This window comes from Bacillus rossius, chromosome 14 (genome assembly GCF_032445375.1).
Source record: "Bacillus rossius redtenbacheri isolate Brsri chromosome 14, Brsri_v3, whole genome shotgun sequence".
NCBI lineage: Eukaryota > Metazoa > Arthropoda > Insecta > Phasmatodea > Bacillidae > Bacillus > Bacillus rossius.
The window spans coordinates 10,453,530-10,481,028 of NC_086341.1; the positions used below are offsets into that span (position 1 = coordinate 10,453,530).

Consider the following 27,499-nt stretch of genomic DNA (forward strand, 5'->3'; position numbering starts at 1 on the left):
GCTTGCCGTGGCATGGCACTACCACCTAGTATTAAGTTTAAGCCCAGCGTTTTCCAAAACAGCCCGTGTATTAGATGACGTGAAGAACGAAAGGTTTAAGGTTAAGTATACCACATTTATTCATCAACAAATAACACAATCACAACACACAATATTTGCCAGCCAATCTATATTTGAGTCTGGTCAACTACACACCTGCACAATCTAATCTCGGTGAGAAATCATGGTTGCCGAGAGCACCAGTGTTTCGCTGCGAAGAGCAAGGCACTTGAACTGGAGTCTGCAGCCTAGCAGTACACAAGCACACACACCACAATGAACTAAAACACAATATTTCAAAATTTCCTGCATTACAAAAATTACAAAAGCACCTTGAGAATAAATGCAACATTGTATGCGACGTCTAATGTGTGTCTCGATCAACCGAGTTACTGTGACTGCAGCAACCTCGGCAAAGCAAAATCTCGGCTAACACGGATATAATGAAAAACTGTCGTGGTTTTTCAGTTGGCCCAGTGGTATCAATTTTATTTTTTCTTCAGTGTAAATTCTTTCACGTCACTCAATGATTTGCCCACCATGTAAATGTCATCTTTGAAGTAATTTTTCTTTAGGTTTTTGACAACAATTAGATCTTTTCTAGGTCCTAAATAATACAGAAACTTAGTTAGTCAAAGCTCGGTTGATAGAGATTCTACTATACTTTGAAATCCCTTGGATTTAAGCATAAGCAAAAATAAAAAAATTACTACATATCAAAATTTAATTTCCCACCCTCCTCCGAAAAAACTAGTACCTATGTTCATACCACTAATGATAAAAAAAATTAAATTAATTAATCACAGTGTGTGAAAATGCTAGTTAAGAACAAATCTTGGCTCTCAAAATAAACTGTAAATAGTCAGGCCTGTGCAATTTATCTTGTAAGTACAATAATAATCTAATTCTATATATTTCACTAGTGTCTAGTAAAATTTTTTTGTTACCCTTCAAACCATAATGTGAAAGCTAGATCAAACTTTGTCTCAAATCATATTCTATTTTAATCAAACTGAATTGCTTAGATGCAATTAATCATCACTTAAATATTAAATTTCATATTTGTAATCCTATGGATGTTCAAGGAACCAAATGCTTAGATTCCTTCAACGGTTTTCATTGTAAAAATGTTTTAAATATTCTTGAATGGCATTTTTAGTCATCTTTTATAATTGCTTAATATTTCCTTGGCAATTATGTATTAATGTATGACCTGAAAAACCAAAAAAAAATTGATTTTTAGAAACAATCTTTATGTCAGTGTGAAATAGCTTACAATTATTATTATTATTATTATTATTATTATTATTATTATTATTATTAATTTTCATTGGACCCAATCTCACAAGTGCACTCACATTTGTCCTAGAATATAATCCACTGAATTCAATAAATATTTAATCATGTGAAAAGGATTTTAGCCTCATGTCAGCATTTGATTTAAAGATTTTTTGAACAATGAGCCAACAATCAAAGGCCAGTTGTTTCAAGCAATGGGAAGAATCTACGAATAACAATAAAGATTTTACATTTTTCAGTCATAAAAAGACCCAAAAATTACCAGATGTTTGAGAATGTTCATAGCATGGATTGCTGTATGCTACAAGTGGAAGCCCACATTTTTTAAGACATTGTCATAAAGATTACCTACGATTTTGATGAATGAAATTGCAAAAACTACATACTCTAAAGTCCATCGACAAAAGACAAAACCTGGGTCAAATACTACGCAACCGTAACATGTGAGCAATCACTGAAACAAACACTATGCAAAATCAGTATGTGGCACAATAATGAAAACAATTTTGTATCAATTCATATATCTAATTTAACTCTCTTGGTTGCAAATATTTTACGTATTCTAGATCTTCGAACATCACAACGACATTTCATCACTAGACAAACTGATCCATTTCAGATGCAGCATCTACTAGTTACGCGTAAAATAATTCCCTTCCACTGTGGCCATAGGTGGCATGGCCACTTGATTTTATATTTATTTTAATTAATGTTGAATTATGGCTGTGACGTAATTTTAGTTTTAGTATTTGCCCTTTTTCTTTTTTTATAAGTATTGGTCTTTTATAAGTTTTGTTAATTTTATTTTTAAATATGTTTTTATATTATGTTTTTTTAAATGGTTTAGTTTCTTGATATTTAATTATATCGTTTTGGACTTTGAATCATAATACGGTGTACGACGTTCCCCCCCCCCCCCCCCCCCCCCCGTGAAGATTGAAATGGACTGTTCCAAGGCAATAAGGTGGTGGGGGAAAATACGTCAAGAGGGACGGAATGAGCTGTATGAGGGAGTCGTGAGCTGATCGCCGTGGTGGACGTGTATGCGCTTCGGGCGTGACGAGCGCGGGTGATGGCTCGTGGTATTGGGCCGGCGGGGACTCGTGAATATTTTTTAACATAAATCAGCTGACGTATATTGAAGTTCGGCAAATACTTAGATTGTGGCGGGTGCTGCCAAGAGGATGAAGAGTCTACGCTACTTTTTTCGTTAATGAAGCATTTAGCATGTGTGCTAAAGTACAGCCGGCTAAACTCCGGGCCAGGAGGTCCGGGGTGGGATGCAACGTACAACGTTTAATCCAAGTAAGTGATTCCGGCTCCGAACTTTTGCCCCTGTAACCCCGGGGTGTTGATATAAACTTTGCCCACCATAACAGTGAACAATTTAAAAATGTTTTTTGCCAAAAGACCCTAATTCCCACGTCGAGTGTATGTTGCGTCCTCGTACTCATTTTTACCGAACCTTCCATCAAGCATGCCATGAAGCGCCGTAAAATAAATTCACCCGGGTGTAATCAAGATGTTTTAGAGAGACATTAATTTTTACTAACTTTTACTTGAATAGTATTGTAATTTATTATTTATACATATATATATATTTTTAGAACGGTTTTTGCATCAATGTCTGAATTTATTTATGCGTTTATTGCAGTATTTATTATTTATTGGTATATATTAAAACGTGGCTATATTAAAAGCCTCTATAACTTTATAGGGCAAATGGTTTTAGATATAATTGTAATTTTTTTGATATTTGGTCGTAACTTAAATTCCTTACCATGCTCATGCGCAAATGGTCTCATTAAAGTTTTTCACATTTCGAGTAATTATGTTCTTTTCATTTTAAATACTATTAATCTGATCTCTTCCTTTTCTAAAAACCTTTTGAATAATTTATTTATGAATTTTGGGGCACTCGTTTTTTGGAGCAGCGTGCAAAATAATAACTTAAAAAAGATAAACAAGATTGGAGTGTTGAAGGCTGTTCCCAGACGGGTGTCTAACTTGTGGTGGTGTTACACCGGGAGTGTCAACCGCGACACCACAAAAAATGAAACCCTTCAAATCTATCAAGTAAGAGTGTCTGGTCAGAAAGAGGCCTCCTTTCTGATAGTGTTGCAAAATTATAACAATAAAAGTTATCAGGTAATTGCATCATTAGATAGAGTAAAATTGATGAATAAACAATATTCAAGACAAGATGGTAATAAAAACAAAATTATAAAATATGCAAAATATTTCTCATGCATTTGATGGAAAAAAAAGTATTCTTCCCAAGTCATGATTACAATAAACAGTACTGTTTTTCATCACACAAACACGTTTAACAGACGTTGGAATCACTGAAAAACACAATTGCAACAGCTAAGAACTAAGTCACAAGCACTAGAAAGAAAGAAGAATCATAAATAATTTCTTATGGTAAAATTTTTGCAAAAAATAGATCCTAAGTTCACAAACACATAGATAGCATTCTTTGGAAAATGCAAAGCTTTAACTACGTAAAATAATTTACTCACACACACAAAAAATTTTATGTACTGTCTAAGCCCCATTATGTTTGCAATGAAGCACTAAACAATTTGCCACCTTTAAGGGGATCTACATAAATATGTTTTACAGACTATAACTGCACTCCAAAATTATTGCTAACAATAATAGATAGAGACCTGCAAAATTTGCGGATTCATTCGGTGATAGGCTAGAATTCAAACACATATACCTCTTAGATAATTTTGCTATTGGCGTACTGTTCATCTGGAAGAATCTCAACCAGTTATAAACCCTCAACCAAAGAAGGATCGAATCACAGACAAACTAGCTGAGACGACTTACAAGTCGGCAGCCAATGAACTTGCGTTATTTTCCCGAGTGTACAGGGGTGTGTGCAGCCTATCCTGAAGGCCATCGAAACCGTGAATTTTGCAGGTCTCTAATAATAGAATAAGGGATACAAAAAAAATTCAAAATAACAATTGTAAAAATAAACAAACAACTTAAAACAACACAATGTGATGTATATAGTATAACAACAATAAATCTTCACTTACTGAAAAGAGTAAATTACAAAAGAATCACATTTAAAAATGCATTAATGTATATATTTCCATTAAAAATGTATCACATGGCAAATTAAAACAAAATTTATTAAAATAATTCTTCCGATAAGATTGCACCAGATTGCACTCATATTGATTTTCATGTGACATTTTTACAATTAGAAGTTGATACACACGATTTACAATTACAAACATGACTTGTTTTTTTCTAATTAAATTCCCTGTAAATTACAATCTCACCCAAATTAAATCTTGAAGAAATTCTTATTATAAGTTTATATTTCATTGAACGCAACATTTTAAAATAAATACTTCTAACCACATCCAAATGCACGTGGTGCACTTAGAGATTCTGTACATTTAAAAATAGTGGGGCACCAATATCACCAGACTACAGATGAGTAATAATTAAGAAAATAATAATTGGTTTCCGACTATTCACTTACAAATCAGGGTACCTAAACAAACCTCGTGATCCAATTTCAGGAATTTTTAAGGACATTAATATAATATATTTTTAAAAATTTTTATCACAGAGTTTACTACTACTAAACAAACACAAAACAGACTTAAGGTGGATTAGGTCTCACCATCTTGCAAATTGTAATATTCTGATACTGCTCATAATAAATCTTCCTTGCTAAATGTTTTTATTTGACATGGCATAGGATTACGCTTTGGCTACTTTTTGATGTAAATAATTGTGAAATGTTGTGATTATTATGATAGTTGTACCCTCTTTTATCGCGTAATCGTCGCACCCATATTTTAGGGCGTCAAAATTTCGATAGAAAACAACCTCTCGCGTAGCATGATGTTTTTGGTCCTGCTATTAGATGCAGAGCGCTTTGTGTAGGTATCTTTTACATATAAAATATAATATTTATTCAGAAATTACAGCATACTTATTTAAATAACGGAAATACGAAGCTGTCCGACGTGTAAATTTTGTTTTAAAGACTTTTTAAACGTTATAATCTTTATTGTTCGTTTGTGTCGCCGCAGTGTACCGCTTACAAAAATGTAGCCAGCGCTCGTTGCAATCATTACTGTTTGGTTATGTTGCTTCCCGTATAGAGCGCGCACACGTAGTCGAATATCGATATCTCGCCGATTGCATGCAACGCGCGCTCTCTATGCGGAATCGAGTTAACTACATTTGATATAGCGCTCACTCGTGGTGTTTACTACGGTAGTTACGCGTTCGTTCGGCTTGAATTTGGATCACAGATTTGGTTTTTCTATTTAAAGTTTGTTTTTATATTTAAAGTTTAAGTTGAAGAAAGGTTTTTGTTGCACGACTTATTAAATTAAATTGTTTGGCGTGCTCTTTTATACTTCACTTTGTAAAAAAACGTACTTTGCATGAATGGGTTTTGTTTTTATGAATACTTTATCTAACAAAAAAATTTTTTTTCCGCATAATCGTTGCACCCGTACTTTTCAAACTTGATTTTAGAATAAAATGTGCGACGATTATGCGAGAAAACACTGTAGTTGCCCACGTGAAATACCTAATACGTTATTTCCTCGCGCCGCTTACGGGTTGAAGCCCATTAGTTAATATGTGGTTGTAAAAAGGTACTGGTCGGAGAGTTATGACTTACACCTTGATGTGCAAAAAATTGAGATAAATAGTTCAAAATTAGAATTATAGCAAAAGTATGGAAAAATCCAAGATGGCGGGGTCTAATCCTCTTTAACTATTGTCAGGAACATGCTGATTCTTATGCCAGAATACTAAAACATTTTCACAGATAATTCTCAGAGATAATGTTGAGATATAATTTAAATGGGCAGTTCTGAACTAAATTTATATTTAATGTGCCACTATAAACTGAACTGAGGTGTCAATGACCAAATGCTGCTGGAAACCTAAAGGCCCGTCTACAATAGCAATGTCCTAAACTGTGTCCAAAGGACACTCGTCGCTGATTGGTCCACGTGACCCTCTGACGTCATGCGTCAAGTGGGCGAAGGTCCGAACCTACCTGGTCCGAAGACATTCGTCAATTTGAACTTTTTGTCCCAACCTGTGTACTTCGGACACAGAAAAAGAACAGAACACTCACGATATTTGAATTTCCGGTTCCCGTTTGAAAATGTGGTGTTTGTTTTTGTTATTGAAGGAAATGGAAGGTGTTGTAAGTCAGTTATAACTTACATAACTTTCATAAGTTCAATCTGAAACTACAAAGCATCAAAAAAATAAACAAAAACATTTGGTTTGGCACATTGGTGACAAATTTAGAAATCAATACATTCGGACATCGGACATTGCAATTGTGGACAGGGCAGTTTTCGGTGAGACAATGTGACGTCACTCACATTCGGATAAGGACACGGACCACGCACAGGTTCGGACTATTGTAGACGGGCCTTAAGTTTTGCAACTTACAGCACCATTAATGTTTATTTCAGGGTGCTTTCGTGACTTTGGAGACCAGTGGACACATTGAAAATAATTATTAAGCTACCTTAACATCAAGCTAGTTACGTACCTATTTTTTCTTTACTTAACTTCAAATAAATATGCCAAAGTTTCTGGCATACTTGCAGACAAAACATTGGTACGGCATATAGAACAATTTCAGTTTTTCAGAAATGAAAATTCATTTGCACCTTCATGTAAAACGTTAGCCGTATTCTTCCCCTAAACCTTTTCAATTATATTTTGTGAGGAAATTATGTGAGCATAGAAAAGTAATAAAAAAGACAGCTTTAGTTATGCTCACTCTCAGATAAGAAGAATCTGAAACTTAAAAGCCATGATAGGCAAGGACCTTATCAACCAGCAGTTTCATAAACAAAAGAGGGATAATCATTTTTTACTACCTTGTTTTTAAATTCTGCATCATTGAAAAAGAGACCAGATCAATAGCTCATAAAAGTAAAGTGTGACAGATACTCTAATACCATGCTCGTTTTAATTGTAAGAGAGGATACTAGGGTTAATAAAAGGTTCAAGCTATAAAAAAAACTTTCTGAAAATAGTTTTTTCCCATCTTAAGTCTTTCCCTCTAGTCTAAGCTTTCAGCAACACCAGAACACGTACCTTCAGGTGTGTGAACTGATGCGACAGAGACATACAATCACAATCACTTAATAAATACTACTTGACATGCAAGAAGAGTAGCAGCTTTGAGCTCTTCAAACAAGCATGAAATTTCCACCTTGTAACATCGGAAATCACAGTATAAAAATGCTGGTACGAGAGGAATCAGCCACTTTGATTCACACAAACTAGCCTTACTGTACCAATGATGGGAGGAAAAGTGGGGAGGAATGACCGATATTGGTGAAAGTTTCCATAATTTCTGGTTATTATGATCAACTTAGGCGAGTCAAACGGTTGGTGCTGGTACTGGTATCGGTGCTCCACTAATAACTACACAGACGTTTTTGCAGCTGAAATAATAGTACCGCTCAAGAGACTGGTTGTATATTTTGCTTAACGCCATGTCCGAAACCAAACCTTTCACGCGAGTGGGAGACGGTACCATTCAGGGTGTCCACAAGGAAAAAACATTTCGTACCAACTTAGGCAAGAAAAAAGTACTAGATTTGAAAAAAAAAAAAAGTACTAAATAATAATTTGTTATGGTTTTTAAACAATTTAGGAAGTTATTATGACAATGCACAATGCTCGAACCTTAAAATCACACCACAAACACATACATTCCCATAGTTTTTTAAAAATAATTACGCTTAATAATAAAACATATTGGAGTTACTATAATATTATTATTAGGGATGTGTGAATCCTTGATTTTCAGTTCGGTTCGAATCCGATTCGAATCCCTGGCAATATTTGAGATATGAATCCGATTTTGAATATTAAGCATGGAATAATTAAAAATAACTGATTATTTTAAAAAATAATGTGTGTTGTCTTTTTTCTAACTGTAACTACTGGCAATTATTTGTTACACTGAGAGTGAAATGTTTATAATTATGTAAACATCGAAATTCTTTTAATGTCACAGTGTTAATTATTTAAATTTACATATCTTTCTTTGACACATCATATTATAAATACTTACATAATAGTAGCCTAATTTTATTTTTCACTGCTAGTATTTTTGAGCCGTATTAAATTAATTTGCAACTTTTGCGAATATTCGCAATGCTGTTCGAATCCATGTACGTACAACGATTCCGGGTTCGGGTAATCGTGGATTTGAACCGTACCCGAAAATATCGGGTACTCGTGCATCCCTAATTATTATATTAAAGAAAAATGCACTAGATCTGTGCTAGACGGCTGAAAAAAAAAAGTTATATAAAAGTACTAGCTCTAGCACGAAAGTACTAATTACGGACACCCTGGTACCGTCACCAAGCGTGGAAGTCCGAAAGGGAGCCGTCGCACCGGTGCAAAAGGACAGGTGTACCATCACACGGACACGGCAGAGGTCACCGGCCAGCCACATCGCGCGAGCACGGACGACGGAAGAGGGGGGTACCACCGACCCCGCCTACGCGGGGACCCCGTCCAGGTGCACGGGGGAGAAGTTGGTGGGGATGAGGTCCGGCGCGACCAGCGACACGGCAGGCACGGCGGGGCCCTTCGCGGACACGTCCAAGGTCTTCTCGCCCGCCGCGCCGCCGCGAGACCGCACGTACTTGCACACCAGCAGGTCCAGGAGCAGCTGGCACATGCTGTTGATGATTCCTGGTCGCACGAAGCAACACAGGGCTCTGTACCTTTTTATAGATCACTCACTAGGAGCATGCAAGTATTTGAAAAAAAAATAAAAAAAATATCCAATCTTCAAATACAAATAATAAACTATTCTTACTTGATTCAACCTCCAATACTTATACAGTAGAACCTCATTTTTACATATTTCAAGGGACCAGAAAAAAAAATGTAAAAACCGGGAAAACGCAAAATTAGGGAAATGTTCAAATTTTTTTTATCGTCTCACTATATGGGAAACAATAAGAAAATATATACCACACTAAATAATATGTCAGAGACGGTTACGTTTTTATATATTAACTAGAACTTCACTATAATTAAAATTATAAATATATCCAATAACGCCGTTCTTCATTATTGCCGAAAGTTAAATATAAAATTTGCTGTTCTTGTGTAAGAGATGAGAATGTTGAAGCATCTTGATATAGCCACTTGGTGCTGAAATTTTGTAACACAATTGATTTAGAACTTTGTATTTAATAACGTGTTATAAAGTTTTATTAATTTCAGATTTTTTGAGAAATATTACTATAAAACTATAGCTACCACCATCAATATAATTGTTTACGTTGAGGAATAGAAGTTAAATTGCAATTGCATTGTTTGGATATTCATTGCAGCCATTTGACTTTTCAGAATGTTTCTAATGTGTTAAAATGAATATCGCAGAATATGCACGAAGACGCCATATTTATAGGAAACTCGTACGTTGCTTAAAACGTATTTTAATAATGGAACAGTAATCCGCTCTTTTGTGTATTTAAAATGTGAGTTTTCACCTTTATTTTCATGCATAATACATTTAAGATGAAAGGGGAACGCTAAGAAAAGTACTTATTAATTTTCATGTTTATGTCACCATACGTTTGGTTCATGGCCGTGGCACAAAAAAAAAGTAAGTTGTTTACAATGGCGAACGAAGCTGTGGTGACCATACTCATGCAGTAACGCTTAATAATTAAACTTCACGCTATTCATTTTGAGAATTTATTGTTTTCTCTAAATTTTCCCATGGTTTGCCACGAAATACAGCACTAATTCTACGTAAACAGTGGGAAATGCTATTGCACAAGGCGGGAAAAGAATGCATTATTAGTATAGGGAAATTGACAGTGTATGTAAAAAAAAACATTAATCGCGGGAATTCGTATATCGCGGGTACGTAAAAATGAGGTTCTACTGTACTTCGAATTAATGAATATTTGTTTTCTTACAAATTTTTGACATAGCTTGCCTTACAAGTATGTCGTATAACAACGTTCACTTCTGAGATCAAGTCATTTGTGTCATATAAATACCTTTTTTTAATGTTTTGATGGTACTTCGTAATCAAAAACATGAAAAATAGGTGAGGTTTTAAACATGCAACAAGTATTCAAAGTTTCTTTTTGCTACTCTCGCTAAACAGTAACAGAAAAAAATTCCGTAAATTATTATTTATTTATCATTTCAAACTCAATAAAATAAGCATACGACAACAACCATGGACTACAACACCATAAAAAACGGGCACTCCATTGAGATGTGCATTAATAAGAAGTAACTGTCATGGTTTCAACGGCATATATATTAATTATCACATTAGATCCAACACCATGTGATACAGTAGCAGCTTAGCTGCTGTAGACATGAATGACAAAACAGACATTGTTACTAAAAAAAATATGTATAATAAACGTAAATAATGGTTTAAGATTCCAGATGAAATTAGCAGATATTGCTCAACTAAAATACAATTTACCTGGTTGTCATAAAAAACGAAAAATAGTGAATAACTAGAGTTTAAATATGTAAATAAGAGCTCATTTAATTACTAACTTGGGAACACAGCATTTTAAAAATAGTTTCACATTTTTTTGTGAAATAGATGGCAATTTTTACGGTATTTTGTGTTTTAGATAAGTTTCTAGATCAATATGTATAGTAGCAGGTTGTGGAAAATAAGGCAAAAAGGAACTGAAAGTTTGGCTGGTTGATTTGTTGATTGATTGGTTTGTTAGGTTAGGTTAGGTTAAGTTAGGTTAAATGCATAATTTAAAAAAATTATTCCATAATTTAAATATTTTAACAAACATTTTCCATATAATCATTGTAGCTGACTTAGCTTAATCTTTCACTTTAGTATTACTTCTCATTCTTATTATTAGAATACCATATTAGTACTTGGGAATAATTTGGTATTCGTATTCGATTCAAACTAAAAAAAAAAACTATATACACACATGCCTACTAATAACATTTACTTTATAAGTTTAATGTAAGAGAGTAAAACACATTTTTTAGTTGAAAGTACAAAAAAAAATGATTGAAAACAAGTTTTATTTATAAACTCTAATCCCGTGGCCCGAAATTCACCAATTGTACTGCGCGTATGCAAAGCGTTGTTTGCTTCCAAGTTGGAAACAAAAGAACATTATAATCAAGGGCGTAGGAACCGGGGGGACAGGGGGGACGTGTCCCCCTGAACTTTTTGGGTGGAGAGGACTGTCCCCCCCAACTTTCTAGTCCGTGATATTTTTATCTTATAATATTATTCTGCCCAACTTTATTTGTAATTTCTTCACTCTCAAATTTTATCTAAAGGAAACAATAATAATTTTAACATCGATGTATCCAATGGTTAGATACAAAAACTGCTTAAAAAGTGCTTTTTTGCACTTTTAAAATAAAAATTTTCCGGTGGAGGACCCCCGGACCCCCCGTCTTAGTAAGAGGGGAATGGGTTTACCTGACATCAAAATCATTATTTGTCCCTCCCAACTTTATGAACACAGCTAAGCCAATGATTGTAATACCCGCATTTATCTATTGGTTGCGTGCTAACAGTCTTTATTAAAGACTTTTCAAAGATTATCAGTGAAATCTAAGGACTTTTAAGACAAATTAAGGTTTTTTTTAAGAGCATTAAGGAGGTGTGTGAACCTTGGAGTATTGACAGAATGCACGGGCTGAGAAGTTGGGAGCTTTGAATATACCGTATTTACCTGAATGCAAGACGACTATTTTCTCTCTCGGCAACGGTAAAAAATTTCACATTCGTCTTGCATTTGAAAATCTTTATTTTTGATGGTAGTTTGTCCCACATTTTTAGGCTAATACAATGTGAAATTACTTTTATGGGTACAGGCAATAAATAACTATTAACATTATAATCATTTAATGAAAAATACAGTACAATTTAAAGCTAATTTGTACGCAAAAAGATTATAAAAAACATCTACGGTACTAGTCGCCATGCTTTGTTTATTTGCCCTCACGCCATAGATAAAGTATGCACGAAAGAAGAAGTGAAACCTAGACGGGAGTTGGTAAACCAGGTCATTTCTCATGCTGAATTTTGTAGTACATGATATCTCCACTATGTTGCGAGCGCTGTAACAATTTTAGTAACCCAAAGTGTTGTATACGTTTTAAAAATGTTATTCTATGTAAACGAAATTGTTTATTTTCGTTAATAAACAAATGCGGTAAATTTCGGGAACCTAAAATGGATAGTGTTGAAAGGCGAGGAACATGAAGTTCTTTTATAAAGAAAGGCTCTCGAACATATCACGATGCAAATTTTAAGCTCATTGTGGTAAAATATGCAGAAGAAAACAACAACAGTGCTGCATCAAGACGATTTGGCATATCCGAAGCAAACGTGCGACGGTGGCGGTAAAATGTTTATTTATAGCTTGTTATATACTATTTTCTGGTTTATAAAGGTTAAAAAGTTGACCTCATCTTCCATTCGAGTCGTCTTGCAATCGGGTAAATACAGTATATACTGTATAGAAGTCGCGAGTGGTTAGGATTTACTACCGTATATACTCGTGTATAGCGCGCCCTTTTTTCCCCTCAAGTAAAGGAAAAAAATAAGGATGCGCGCTATACACGGAAAAAAAAAAAGTTGGGGGGGGGGGAAGGCGGGGAGGAGTGGAAGTCGTTAACTGCGGGGTGACGGGTGACGTTTCTGGCCAGCCCCCACACATACGCACAAGCAACAGGGCCTCTCTCACACACACACACGTGCGCGCGCAAGCACGCAGGTCTCTTGTTTATTTTTAGACCTCCCCCTCTACAGCTAGTAAAATAAAAGAGAGAGAGAGAGAGAGAGAGAGAAAATGTTGACACCAGTCCCCCCTCCCACTTCCTTCGCTTCGTCGCAGCTGCTACCGGTGAGTCATCTAGTCCGTGTCACATTCCTGCCTGCCTCCCTTCCTCCCACCCAAGTACCAGTTGTGACGATACAGCGCTTCATTATCTTCCGTCTACACAGCAGAGTTTAAGTATTTTCCTGACGCATCACCACACATCAATTTAAATAATCAGGTACCACAAAATGTTAGTAAAATTTATTTATGGGAAAAAAAATTTCAATTTTTTTCTTTGGAATTTGTTGCAAAAATCGTGGTGCGCGCTATACACGAGGGCGCGCTATACACGAGTAAATACGGTATACATTTTTCAGGAGCGTATGATGAGCAGCTTGGGAACTTCACCGCTGCAGTGCGCTGCCGTAACGCCCTGTATAGTCTTAGGTTGTTATTTGCACGTTAGAGCGCAGCACTGTCACCCGCTGTCATTCCCACCGCACCCCCCCACCCAACAGCTCAAGGTCGTTCAACGGGAGTTTGTGCGTCATCAAAACTATATGGATGAGAGATGGGGTAGAGGGTGGGTGGAGGACAAAGCATGTTTGAGAGAGGGGGGGGGAGGGGTTTTTGAAGAGTTCGACACTTGTCCGCTAGGGACCACCACAAGTCGATGCCCTAGAGATGGTGGCGATTGCGGCGGTGAACTAACCAACTACCTCGAACCGTATTAGAAATTTTAACCTGGGCTGGCGACTTCTATACAGTATATATATTCAAAAGTTGGGAGTGACTTCCCCTGGATCAGCCCGGAGGGAAGGGAAGGACCCAAAGAGAGCCTCGGGAGGGAAGAAAAAGACCCGAAGAGAGCCCCCGGGGAGGAAAGGGGAGCGGAAGTTACCGGAGGTGACGTAAATGCCGCCGACGGTGGCGCACAGCCGCACCAGGAACTGCGGCAGGGAGTCGCGCTGCTGGGTGACGCGGACCTTGAGGGCGCTCACGTCGTACTTGAAGAATATGCCCGGCACTCCGTGCGAGCCCTTGCGGTGGTCGATGGGCCGCTGGTGGTCCTTCACCGAGTACTGGTAGGTGGTGAGGCGCTGAAGGAACGTGTCTACCTCCGTGGGCACCACCTCCACGAAGTACTGGAACAGCATCATGTCTGCGCACACACGCAGACAGAGGGGGCATCAGAAGGGGCACTTCGCTATACACACACACACACACACACACACACACACACACACACACACACACACACACACACACACACACACACACACACACACACACACTTACAAACAAACAACACCGGCTGCATCCGAATACCTAGGGATGCGTCCACTAAGCTCACGTCAACTACATCCCTAAACAAACGCACCCGCAATTTAAAGGATACATTCTAAAGTATATGTACGTTATTGCCAGGGGCGCAACAACTAAATTTCCGAAGGGGGTGGGGGGGTGGGGGGAAATATACCTTTTTATAAAGAATCATCGATCCCCGCCTATTGAAGTGGGGGGGAACCGGGGGTCCTCCGCCCGGGAAAATTTGTATTTCAAGTTGGAAAATGGTGATATTTAAGCAGTTTTATTATCTAAAAATTGATTACACAGCACTTTCTTTGCCCCCATTTGCCCCCACTTGAAGGTTTCAGAGGGGGGGGGGGGGGGGGCAAAATACTCTTGCCGCCCCCCCCCCCTTGTTGTTGCGCCCCTGCGTTATCCGAATAGTTATACAGCTAGCACTACCCGTTGGTTTGTCATTGTGCTAATGTGGATTGGCCTTTTTATATTCATGACATCTAAAAGGTGGGCAGGTGAAACGGTAAATGAACATTCATATTTCTAAACAATTTTTGGATGATTTAAATTATTGTTGGGAATTGAGATATGGAAGAAAATTTGAATCGGGCACTTGTTCCCACAAATCAAATTAATTTACTGTTTATGTGAATTATGTAAACATATACTTATAGTATAAGTATTTATAAATACCATAGTTACATTTTACGTGTTTATCTTCAAGTTCAAAATCCATTTTGATTAACTATCTCGTATCACACTCTCGTTTTTAAAGGGTTATGTTCACAATAACAAAGCTAAGGGATGTATGGACGTATCAGTGAATGTGAACTAGTGGACGCATGAGAGGATGCATCGACATCCCTTATGAGAATTCGGATACAACTCAAAGATGGCCACGTCCATTACGATGCACTATCTATGGATCCCTTAGCTAAGGGATCCATTAGGCCACTATTCGGATACAGTCTTGTAGACTTTGTGACCTCACAAACCTTATATTCAAACTTTTTTTTTTCCTTTGTCTAGGACACATGTGCATGTATAAACAAAGTATATTTTAATTTATGTTTTTAACTTACCACTTATCTGCAATCCAGTTAATACACAAACACTACACATCCACCATCTCTGAAAGAGATTTTCTCGTCTCACAGACGGAAGGTGTATGATTGGCTAATAAGTAGGGACCGAAAAAATTTGCGGGTTCAATGACCTGCATGATGAACTCCATAGTTCTATGTACACTCGGTCAAATGTCACCCACTCATTGTCTGCTGTATTGTGAGACGTCCCAACATAGCAGCCTGTGATTCGATAAAGCTTTGGTCGGGTGTTTCTCATTGGCCCAGCGTCATCCAGGTGAGTTGTGAGCCAATAGCAGAGACAGCACTGAGGTATAACTATTTGTATATTAGCCTATCGCGAAATGAATTCGCGAATTTTTCCGGTCTCTACTTTTAAGATGTAAAAAAAAAAAAAAAAAAAAAAAAAGGGCTGCACACTCTTGCATTTTGCTTCAGCAGAAGTGTGAAGTAAACCACAGCAGAGCTAGAGGTACCTGACATTCTTCCAAACGTTACACTTGACCCATGTGGTGATTTTCTGGTGATTGTTCTCTATACTAGTTTCATGACCAGCATGATTCGTGATATTGCCATGTCTCTGCAATGCAGTCAAGTTACATGCATCCGAAATAACTTCAAAATAAGAGTCCCACTCGAGAAATCAAGTTATTTGTGTATTATTCTATGAATTAAACCTGCAACTTAATGTTTGCCAGCATATTGCTTACCAATTTTTTTTAAGTAAAATAGTTTTTAATTTTTTTTTTGGTTTTAATATAAAAAGGCATAACAATTTTTATGTACAAAAATAACTAGTATAGTGTTATTTGTACATACGTATTTCTACACATGAATATTACGTTTACGAACATTTAGAACATAATAATTACATTTTAAATAAGTTGCACAAAAAATGCTAATTCATAAAATACCAGATGCTTGTTTTTGAAAAAAAAAAAATGCTAAATATTCTTGCTCCTAGGTATTAGAGATGTTCGGAGCAGACTGCACGTCTAACCTAGGTGCTGAGAAGCTGCAGAGTAATGCTGCAAAGTGAATGTATTAAGGAAATCTTACCGCAAGCATTAGCAGAACTACTCACATACATTACCCGCTAATTTTAGCTTTTTTAATTCCAGAGTTTATTTTGAAACTAATTTTTTTTTTTTAAATCTTGATCGTATAAATTTATTTATTATTCAAATGCTTCAGTATATAGACATTAACCGAGAAAGTACGCTATTTTCATCATGAGAATATAATATTTTTTATTGATTTCTCGTTCGGCATAAAATATAAATTATTCATTTGTAATAAACAGGTTCTAGGGAAAGAATTATGCAGAAAAATAAAAATAAATCTTCATGCACTTGCGTGTTGGAAAAATGTACCCATCGACAGAAATAAGCGAATTAGAGATGCAAGATCAAACAAAATAAAACTTGTATTTGATCCACATATTATGGTACTAACTTCATTCCAAATAAATTACATTCATTGAATTAATCATATTAAAAGGATATATTGCTGGGATTTGAGGTATACCGTATTGGTCCGAAGATAGGCCGACCTCGAAAATAGGCCGACCCCTTCTACAGCACACTCAAAATCAGGGAAAAACAAATTTTAACTAACTAAAATGATTATCAGCAGCATATTACCACAGTAACACTTCAACTAAGTTAGTATTTATTGAACTGACAAAAATATTTGAGAGTTCATATTTCCGTTTATCTCAACATTCTTTTGTAGTGGTGCCAACATTTTATACGGCAATGGCCACATTTTCTAAGTTCATAGAAATTGTGACGTAAAAACATTTACCGTTACGTTTAATTTTGATGTAAAAAACCCAAAATGGTTTCATGTAAAACGTGTATGAATCAACCATAAAAGAGCCAATATTGCAAATAGGTTATATTGTTCTTGTTACTGTTAGTATGTACCGGTATTTATTTATTCGTGTCGCAACTACAAGTTGCCAACACTGGTGCCATTTTGTTTTTTCTGTGGTAGAAGAGTAAATAAAGCATACTTCGGTAAATAACCGTACGGCAAAATTGCTGTTTTTACTAACTGTTTACTGTAAATACCACATTTTACAAGCAAATAAAATTACCGCAGCCTGTTAAATACAGTTCAAAAATAACCAGATCGAGCTTTTAAAAGCTGTGTGCTACAAGTGACCACATCTGTGTACTTAACTTAAAATATGATACGTTATTGGGGTTAAGTGTGTTTACTGAATTAGTAAGTTGGAAAAATGACTAATTCCACGTAAGTACGGCATAATTTTAGGTCAATGAATTGTATATCTGATGACATTTTTATGCCATAAGTGATTCTTCTTGAAATGTATGTGTTTAATTATACTATTTTGGCTAGTGCCCCATTATAGGCCGACTCTAGATTTCAAGGTTGACAAAACTGGCAAAAAAGGTTGGCCTATTTTCGGACCAATACGGTATATTATTCAAATGTTTATTAATTATATGATTTTAGTTACATTTTGGTGCTTTGCGATGTATTAAATGTGCATTTTGGACATACTCTCCAGGGTTATTACGGTTTTGTCGCTATGCATCATGTAATCGTGTCCCTAATGTAATGGAACAAGCTGCCTCGGACGCACGAGGCGCGGGCGGCCCGATACTTACTCTCGTCGGTGACCTTCTCGTCGCCCTCCAGCGGGTGGACGATGCCCGGGCTGGGGTCGCCGAACGAGAAGCGCTGCACGCGGTGCGTGAAGTTGTACTCGTGCTCCGACACGAACGCGGATATGTGGATGTGGCCGCGCGGCAGGGCGAGCGAGCGCCCCGCCGTGATGTGGAAGTTGCCCGCCACCTTGTTCAGCGTCAGCGTGCCGTACACGCGGCAGGCGTCGGGCTCGTGGCTCGGGACCGCCGTCCTGCCGCACACGACGGTCGCCTCGTCTCACTCCACTCCACTCGGCTCCTGCTCCCCGAAACAACTTCCACATCAACTTCCGGATAAATAGAGTGGCAGCACAAATATATAATAATTTCCTCGTCTCAACCCACCGCACTCCTGCTCCCCGAAACAACTTCCGACATGAACTTCTGGATAAATAGAGTGGCAGCACATATATATAATAATTTCTCTCGTCTCACTCCACCGCGCCTCTGCTCCCGAAACACCTTCCGACATGAACTTCTGGATAAATAGAGTGGCAGCACAAATATATAATAATTTCCCCGACTTAACGTGATCAAAAATATTCTAAATTCCTTAACTATGTAACTTTTAATATGATTGAATTATTTAGTAATTATTTAAATAAATAAAGAGAACCTAGTCTACACTATCTTCAAAGCTGGCCTATATATATTCACCTAAACTTAAGAAATTGCTAAGAACAAAAAAAAAATTGAGAACTGTATTACACTTATACATTAATTAAGTACAAAAGCTTGACAGGATTTATTTATTTATTTATTTTATTTATTTATCGTCTTTATTGGTGGCGAAGTTTCTTACACTTAACCACTTTTCTGCAATTACATCAAATAGTGGAATATTAAAAAATAAGCATGATATAAGCAGATGTTGACTAAATATTAAGAGAACAAATTACAATTTTAACTTAATGTTCAAATATTAGCTATTACAAAAGATTCAACCATAACTAATTTAAAGTAATTAAAAATTAATCATAGACATACATAAAAAGGAAAGTTATTAAACATACAGCAAATAGTATATGAAGTCCTCGCCTACCCTCACCAATTCTTCCGACTTTCCTGACTTTTTCCATGACTTTCAAGCCCTTATTTTTATAAAAACCCATTTCAATTTGTGTGTGTGTGTGTGTTTGTATGTTTGTTTGTGTGTGTGTGTGTGTTTGTATGTTTGTTTGTGTGTGTGTGTGTGTGTGTGTGTGTGTATTACTATGATAAACAACCGTTGTGTAAGCTGGAGGGAATACAAAATATCTTTTATAGTTTTGTATAATTTAGTATAGTTCTGAAATTTTTAACTACAAAAATAATCGAAATGGCAGGAGAAAATGAACGTTTATAAAATGCCCTCGGCAACAAACAAGCGAAGCGCACGTCGCGGGGAAGAGGGCTAAGGGGACGGCCACCTCTTGGGCATCTCCCCGAAGAGCGTGTTCTGGCCGGACTTCCACAGCAGCTCCTGTATGGCGTGGAACTCCTCGCGCAGGTACGAGTTGACGTGGCGCACCCCGTCGAAGTGCGCCCGCTGCTCCGCGGAGAGCTCGAACCAGGTCTCCTCCTGGTGCAGGCGGCCGAACTGGAGCACGTTCTGGTTCGTCGAGTCCAGGATGTCTGCTCCGATGCCTGCAGTAGCCAGAGAACAACACGGCCGTGGTCCGGCTGTCCCGGGGCAAGCTCAAGCACAGCAACATTCATTTTGAACATTAAATTATTTATTTATTTATTTATTTATTTATATTTAGTATGGTAACATGCCCCACCAACAGCCGAGGGCTTTAGCATTGGGCACGACACACGTGTGCAAGGACAACATATAAACAATACAAACAAATAAAGTTTAAAATATAACTATTGAAAATAAAACATCGAAATATAAAAAACGCATAAAAAGAAATACAAAAAACACAGACATAATGAAATTACTAATTGCAGGCTTACGTAAAAATAAAAATGCATCATATAGCTACACTTTTACACATTAAGATTATCAATTTTATTGAAATTAGGAATGAGTCGAAAAATTGTATCGTTCTTCTTATGGTACGTACATAGGGTAGATGTTAAAAAACGGCTGTTAAACTGGGGGAATTCTAATGCCAGTATTATCAAGAATGAACTTAAAATTCAATTTTGAACAGTAAAAGTTTTTAATAAATACATAATCCAAATATGTATCGTGACAAAGTAGATTAATTAGTATAGCTGTGAATATCTCAGTTCATAGCTTTGCGATTGCCAGTAAAGTGAAGTATAAAGTTCGTCACCAGATAATGGACACAGAACTTGACCTCAGTCATATAAAAATGAAAAAAAAAATCATCATAAATCAATAAAAAGCATCCTTCTGCATCTCCGAAATTGATTTTTACCACAGTATGAATCGTCACAAGTATAATACACATTCTAAAAACAAAAGAAATTTTATCGGCATGTAGAATGAACATTTTGTACGTAATGTTTTATTGCATATAATCATCGCACTAATATTTTAGGGCGTCAAAATTTGGATAAAAAAAACCTTTGGCGCAAACGTCGCACAATGTTTTATAAACATATAAAACAATGTAATTTTAAGTATAAATCTAATATTTATTCGGACATTACCACTCATTTAATTAAAGGAAGTACGAAGTTGTCCAATGTGTAAATTTTCTTTTAAAGACGTTTTTAAACGTTATATCCTTTATCTGTTCATCTGGTCGCCGCGATCTGGAGGGGATTTGTGATTACAACAATCACCGTAAGAAGCGCAATATGTCTGATTTAAAGTTAACCTGAGAAACTGCTAGAGGGTTGCCAGCACTACCAACTGAGTATTCTATACACAACATTGAGAGCAATGCCGCTGTACTATTTCCACGGATGCATAATAAAATATATCAGAATTCCGTCTCGTCCTTTTAACTTATGACAGTTTTCCATTAAGGTACTTTTCCGTCTTTTTCGAAGAGGCCAGGCGGAATTTTCATTACGGTAGTTTTCCAGTATGGTAGTCATCTGCGCTCCCCCGGTGTACCGCTTATAAAAATGTAGCCATCGCTTGATGGCATCATTCATGTTTGGTTATGTCACTTCCCGTATAGAGCACGCACCTGCAGTAGAATATTGATATCTCGCTTGCCGATTGCATGCAACGCACGTTATCTGTAGAGTTGTTGAGTGCCGAGTTAACTACATTTGATTGCCCCAACTTTTCGTGGTGAGTACTACGACGATAGTTATGCGTTCGTTCAGGCTCGCATTTGGGTCACAGATTTTGTTTTTCTATTTAAGGTTGAAGGAAGCTTTTTTGTTGAATGAATTATTAAATTTGAATTGTTTTGACGTGCAACTATAGCATAAGATGGTGGAGAAATTAAGATAAGGGTGTCATGTAAAAACCTAGAGTGGTTTCAAGAATCAGTACCAGTTGTTTCACGTCCAAAAATTAATCTGAAAACTAGCGTTATATAGCAATATTTTACTCTTCTAAAAATACAGTTCAAAAACAAGATGAAATACTCGTGCAGGTTTCAAATCGTGTAGTTTCTTCCGAAGGTCCGCACACCTAGTGTGTGTTCGGGCAGACGGGGCCCTTCAAGTGTCCAGAATTTACTAAAAAGCCACCTCGTTGATGAAACGAGAGGCAAAACGACAGGCACTCACTTCCACACGGCATGGCGACAGTCAGGTCAATGTTGACTTTCAGCTTGGCCCGGTAGTCCGTGTCGGGCAGGAACTTGAACACGAAGCGGGAGTCCAGGTAGTACGACACCTCCGCGTACATCAGCAGGAGCACCAACACGCCAGTCACCACCGAGACTGCAACCAGGCCGACAGGACTGCAACGACGCGGAGATCGTCAACCACGACCAGGAACGACACGCGTATGTGGTATTACTAGACACCCGGAAAATTCGTGGGTTCATTTTGTGTTATGCTAAAATTTAAATAAGTATAACTTAGTGCTGCTTCTGTCATTGGTTCACAGTAAATCTGGAGGACTGAGGGCCAATTAGAGACCCTCACTCATAGAAGTGTCGAATCACAGGCCACCCAGTCGAGACGACTCACAAGTCAGCAGCCAATGAACAGTTGGCATTTGCCCGAGTGTGTAGAGGATGTTGGAGTCTATCCTGGAGGTCATTGAACCCGCGAATTTTCCGGGTCTCTAGGTATTACTAGGGACCTGCAAAATACACGGGTTCAACGACCTCCAGGATAGACTCTACTACACTCTACACACGCGGGCAAATGCCACCTGTTCATTGGCTGCTTACTTGTGAGTCGTCTCGACCGAGTGTCTGTGATTCGACACTTCTTTGAGCGAGGGTCTCTAAGTGGCCCTCATTACTCCAGATTAACAGTGAACCAGTGGCAGAAGCAGCGCTAAGGTATAATTATTTGAATTGTAGCATATCACAAAATGAATACGCGAATTTTGCAGGTCTCTAGGTATTTCGTATTAATGACCTCCAGGAGAGACTCCTCAATTGTCTGCATTCCTGAAGGGTCGGATGTCAATTTTCTCGAATTTGAATCCCAAAGATAACCTCAATCTACCCCATGAATCCAAATAAAGGTGTCAAGGGTCAAAAATAAAATTACATTACAATACTTTTTTTTTATGTAACCAATGAAGAGTATATAAATGAAGAAAAGATTCTACAACAAAGGTTTGAAAAAGTTGTGGCAGTCCCTAAATAAATTTAAATAAAATAGACTGTTGTTTAAAAGTTTAATTTTTATTTAGGCTAACAAGTAATGGATTAACAGAATTTCCATATGCATTAATTTACATTAAAAAAAATAATTTCAATATGATATTATTGGAATACCATCATAAAACTTTGTACAGAAATTACTAAAGAGGCTTGGTACAAAACATATATTTTTCATCAAAATTAAAAATTTCCAATTTTTGTTTTTTATAAAAAACTTTGAGTTTATTGAAAGAAAAAAAAAAAGTGATGTGATACACTCCAGTTACATGTTGAACTAAAGCCCATTTTCATTCTAAAAAGAACGGTTTTAGAGTTACACACTTTTTAAAATATCTCAAAATGTTGCTACAAACTGGAGTTTTTTTAATTTTCAAAAAATTTATTAATTAGCTGAAAACAATTACCATGGGGGAAAAATATATAGAAACAGTAAAAGAAAACCTCACGTATTAAGAAATTTGAGTAAATTATAAATGGTATGAGGCCGTAACACAGCCTCTTACACAGAGCCTGTTGCCGGGCAGCCGAACACACACACACACACACACACTCGTTGGCAGGAGGTTTGAAACAGAAGGAGTCGGTAGAAGGAGAGGGGATCAGTAGCGGCGTAGCCCTGGTCGACGTCAACGTTGTATTTTTGCTGAAGTTAAACATAAAGGTCATCTGAACAAAATATTTTATTTTATTCAACAGTCAAGCAGCTGCACTGAAATTTCAACAGATTTAATTGGATATAAGTTGGAAGAAACAGGAAGGGCTGAATATTTTGACACATAACTTGAAATTATTAAAAAAATAAAAATAGTACAGTAATAATCAGTACATAATTTATATTGCAATGTTTGTAATTGTTCAACTATTGTTCCGGTAGACAATATGCAAAAGATTGCTTTAAAACATACTTATGGATGTACATCATTGCTGGTTTCAACTTTATGACATAGAAGAACCACAAGAACCGACAAAAATAATGAACACAAAAAAAAAAAGCAGAAATCAGCCAATGTCAAATGTTAAATGAAATACAGCTCAGAGAAATCCATTAAAGGAACTAGCCAGAAAAAAATATCATGCCTCATATGAACACAGTAAGCTGATAACTACGAGACAGTTATGACACAAAAAAAAGGACAAAAAGCAACACAGCAAGAAACGAACGAACCCTTTGATGATACAAAACTGATAATCTCAACAAGACTATGACAACCAAAAAAAAAAAAAAAACATCAGTAGGCTTTGCCAAGACAGAACAGTTGCTTTTGGCTCGTTTTTCTGTGTATTTGTGTATTTGTGTATTTGTATTTCTTATCCATTCTTGTGGATTCTCTATGGAATAAGTGAAAAATCAGCAAAAGCGTATGTTCATAAAAATGTTTTAAATTTGTCTTCCCCATTGCAAAAAAAAAAAAATTCAAAGTAATACAATCTGGGCTCCATCTATAAACAGATAAGTAAATCTCAGAATGAACCATTTTTAGATTCTGTAAAAGGCATGTGTATTGCCCCTTCACCATCGAACTGCAAGAACACAGATGGCAATAATCTGCACAACGGCAGCCAGAATTTTTTTTTGTGGAGAGGGGTGAAGAGTTATTCAATAATGCTGCTGCTACACCCACCTCGGCCTGCTAAGAAATTAAATTTGCCAATTTTGTACTTAGATATTTGAAAAGAAACATATCTGGTAGCATCATTACAAACCACAAGGTGTGTATAAACAATTAAATGGACTGAAGACTTAGTCTACCTGATGACGACAGATGCAATGACCGCCGAAACATCGCAAGCCAATTACCTGACACGGCCTAACCCAGAAGCCAAGAAAATGCAGACAATGGCCGTGAAAGCCTGCGATCTTTATTAATTAAATGGACTGCTTATGCATATGATCTTTATTATTGAAAATTCTAGTACCCATTTTTGTAACTTTTATTCAGAAATAATTGAGACTTCACAGATACCCCAACATACTTACTAAGAGAGCATTCTACCAAGTCTGCCTAGGTCTTTCCACAGCCACTAGTAACTTTACCAATTACATTGTAAGTAGGTAGCTATAACCTGCAGTAACAACATTCAATGCATGGTATCTCACATGTTCCTCCAAGTGGCGTGGTCTCGACGTAAGAATCTGGCACTTTGGGGAACGCATCCAGTTCTCGGACTGTCTTGAAAGAGACGTTCTTTGCTCTGCTGCGCAGCATGGTCGATTCCTCATGACACAATCTGCAATTCACAACGGACAAAAAACATTTATGGGAGCAGATAAGATGTCTGTACTACAAATATATTAAAAAAAAAAAAAAAACAGTGGAGTCCCGGACTAAATGGGACCAGAGCCCATCTGGATCATCAAAAATCTGCATTAATTTTTAAAAAAATTATATTTTAATTTGGTAAAAATATAAAAATTCTATTTTTTTTATCTCATAAATACTCATAGGCCCTAACTTTTCAAACTACATAACTTATTTTGGATACTACTTTATACATAGACCTAAGTTTTTAGACTACGAACTGCCGTAGAATTTTTTTTCTGAAATCCTGTCTGGATTAACGAATATTCAGAGGAGCAGGGTCCCAATTAGCAGGACTCCTAACGTAGTGTTCAAGTTCTCATAAAGTCAATATGTAAGTGAACTATCCCCATTTCTTACAGGGCTCTTCAGCCTAAAAAAAAAAAAAAAAAAACCTCGAAAAGTACATCTCAAAATATTCTGGTTATTTTTGTTGACCTTTCAAATAGTTATAAAGATTCTTACATAAACACATTACATAATCAGCCTTTTATGAAAGAATGAGTTACTTGCCTCCTTTCATGCATCTATTGTGATCTTGGAGGGGTTTGTGGCATCCCTTCCTTATTCAGCCAAATGCTGTCTATACCTATTTATTTATTTGTTGCTGTCAACTGATTAACTTTAACATCTAAAAATTCTAAATATGCCCGAAAATAGTGTCGAAAATTTGTAAACACAAACAAATCACTGCCAAAATAGTATTACTTCATGTTGATAAACGGGTTATGATAGCGTCAAAACAATTTTGTAATCCTTCCGCAGCTAGCTTCGCACTGAATGCAGCCTCAATATTAAAAATTCCTTTGGTTAAGTTTGCATTGGTACATGACACATCCTTACTATTCAGAAATAACTATAGTAAATAATTTTGTATCTCGATGGGAGAAACAGCAGTCCTCCTGCCAATACTATGAATTTTTTATTTTATTTTTAGGCTATATATGAAATGTGTAAATGTCAGGCTGCATAAGTATTTAATGAATTTGTCAATTCTGACTATACTTCCCTTGATTTGGAGCTAATAAGACATTAATTAATTTACTTTCTCTATTAAACTCTAGCTTCTGCGGTAACTTTGATAAACCTACCTCTTGCCTAGGTATAGCTTTCCTACCCTTTACTCTATGATTTTGCTAAAAACCAGGGGCGACCCTACAATTTGCAGGGCCCTTGGTGGTTTCACTTACTTTTTCAGAGGCGATATAATTTGGAGATGAGACAAACCGTGGGGTCTGGGGGTAAGGGCTAGTCCCCTAAATAAAATATTTTTGAGCCAACTTGCAACTTAAATACTGACAATAGTTTTGATAAATGATCAAGATATTGAAACAACGCCAAATAAATCATGAGAATAAAAAATATGATAGCATTATTAACATTAAGATAAATTATGTTTATATTATTTAATGAATATACTTGTCAACTGAATGACAAACATTTTACATGGCAGATGCTTCTGTAATAAAAGGGCCAGCGCGGGGCCCTACTAGGCGTGGGACCCTTGGTGATTGCCCGACTTGCCTCTGCTAAAGACGATGAGTTATCTTTAAAAGGCACTGTGAAACTACCAAAGCGTTCAAGGGTGGAGGTGATTTAACAAGTGCTTTCCCGTTGCCAACTGATGGTGGTGATGGAGAGATGGCCTGGTTCGGGAAAGAAAATTCAATTGATTCCCACACCTAGACGAGAATCGAACCCGGTAGTCCGGGTCGGTGACTCACGAGCCAGTAGCTCTAACCACTGAGCCAACCAATAAAAATTTTATTCATCTATTTTACTTTAAGCTAATTATTTCCCCATACTTCCCCGGAATTCAAAAAAATATGCTTAGTAACCAGTATAAAAATAATTCATATTCGCACTTACATAAATTATTTGCAAAGCAAAAAAAGCAAGATGATTGCTTGATAAAATATCACGAATATAAACCACAAAGCACGTAAATGTCAAACACCGAAAGCGGTGAAGCGTCTCATAACAGGTTAATGAATTCAGTTGATTTCAATAACATTGCTTAAAAATTATAACAAATGTATATATGAAAATTTTTTGATACGTTTTAACATTTACTGTGACAAAAATAACAAATTATCGTAGAACCGACCACATGCTTCACAACCAACAAATTCACGCCACGCACAATTGAAAATTTGACGTATATCGGGCATTACAAGTTGGCCAACCAGACACTTTTTTTATTATGAACATAATTTGAGTATATATTCTCTCATATAACATTCC

At 36.7% G+C, this 27,499-nt stretch overlaps 1 protein-coding gene across 1 annotated transcript; it reads right to left on the reverse strand.

Annotated features, from left to right (window-relative positions):
• Positions 1-94: 94 nt before the first annotated feature.
• LOC134539127 (endoplasmic reticulum-Golgi intermediate compartment protein 2) lies at positions 95-27,405 on the reverse strand. Its single transcript, XM_063380875.1, has 7 exons — positions 27,125-27,405; positions 25,054-25,184; positions 21,898-22,053; positions 19,659-19,875; positions 18,211-18,461; positions 14,083-14,343; positions 95-9,075 (listed from the first exon to the last, which is right to left on the reverse strand). The coding sequence occupies exons 2-7, from the start codon at positions 25,160-25,162 to the stop codon at positions 8,879-8,881; spliced, it is 1,191 nt and encodes a 396-aa protein (XP_063236945.1). The 5' UTR covers positions 25,163-25,184; positions 27,125-27,405; the 3' UTR covers positions 95-8,878.
• Positions 27,406-27,499: the final 94 nt, after the last annotated feature.

Excerpts from the sequence above, each read along its gene's own strand:
- LOC134539127 (XM_063380875.1), bottom strand. The coding sequence starts at position 25,162 with ATGCTGCGCAGCAGAGCAAAGAACGTCTCTTTCAAGACAGTCCGAGAA. Across the intron at positions 22,054-25,053 it reads CACGCCACTTGGAGGAACAT|TCTCGGTGGTGACTGGCGTG; the intron begins GTGAGATACCAT and ends GCCTGGTTGCAG. Across the intron at positions 18,462-19,658 it reads TTCGGGGAGATGCCCAAGAG|GACGGCGGTCCCGAGCCACG; the intron begins GTGGCCGTCCCC and ends CGTGTGCGGCAG.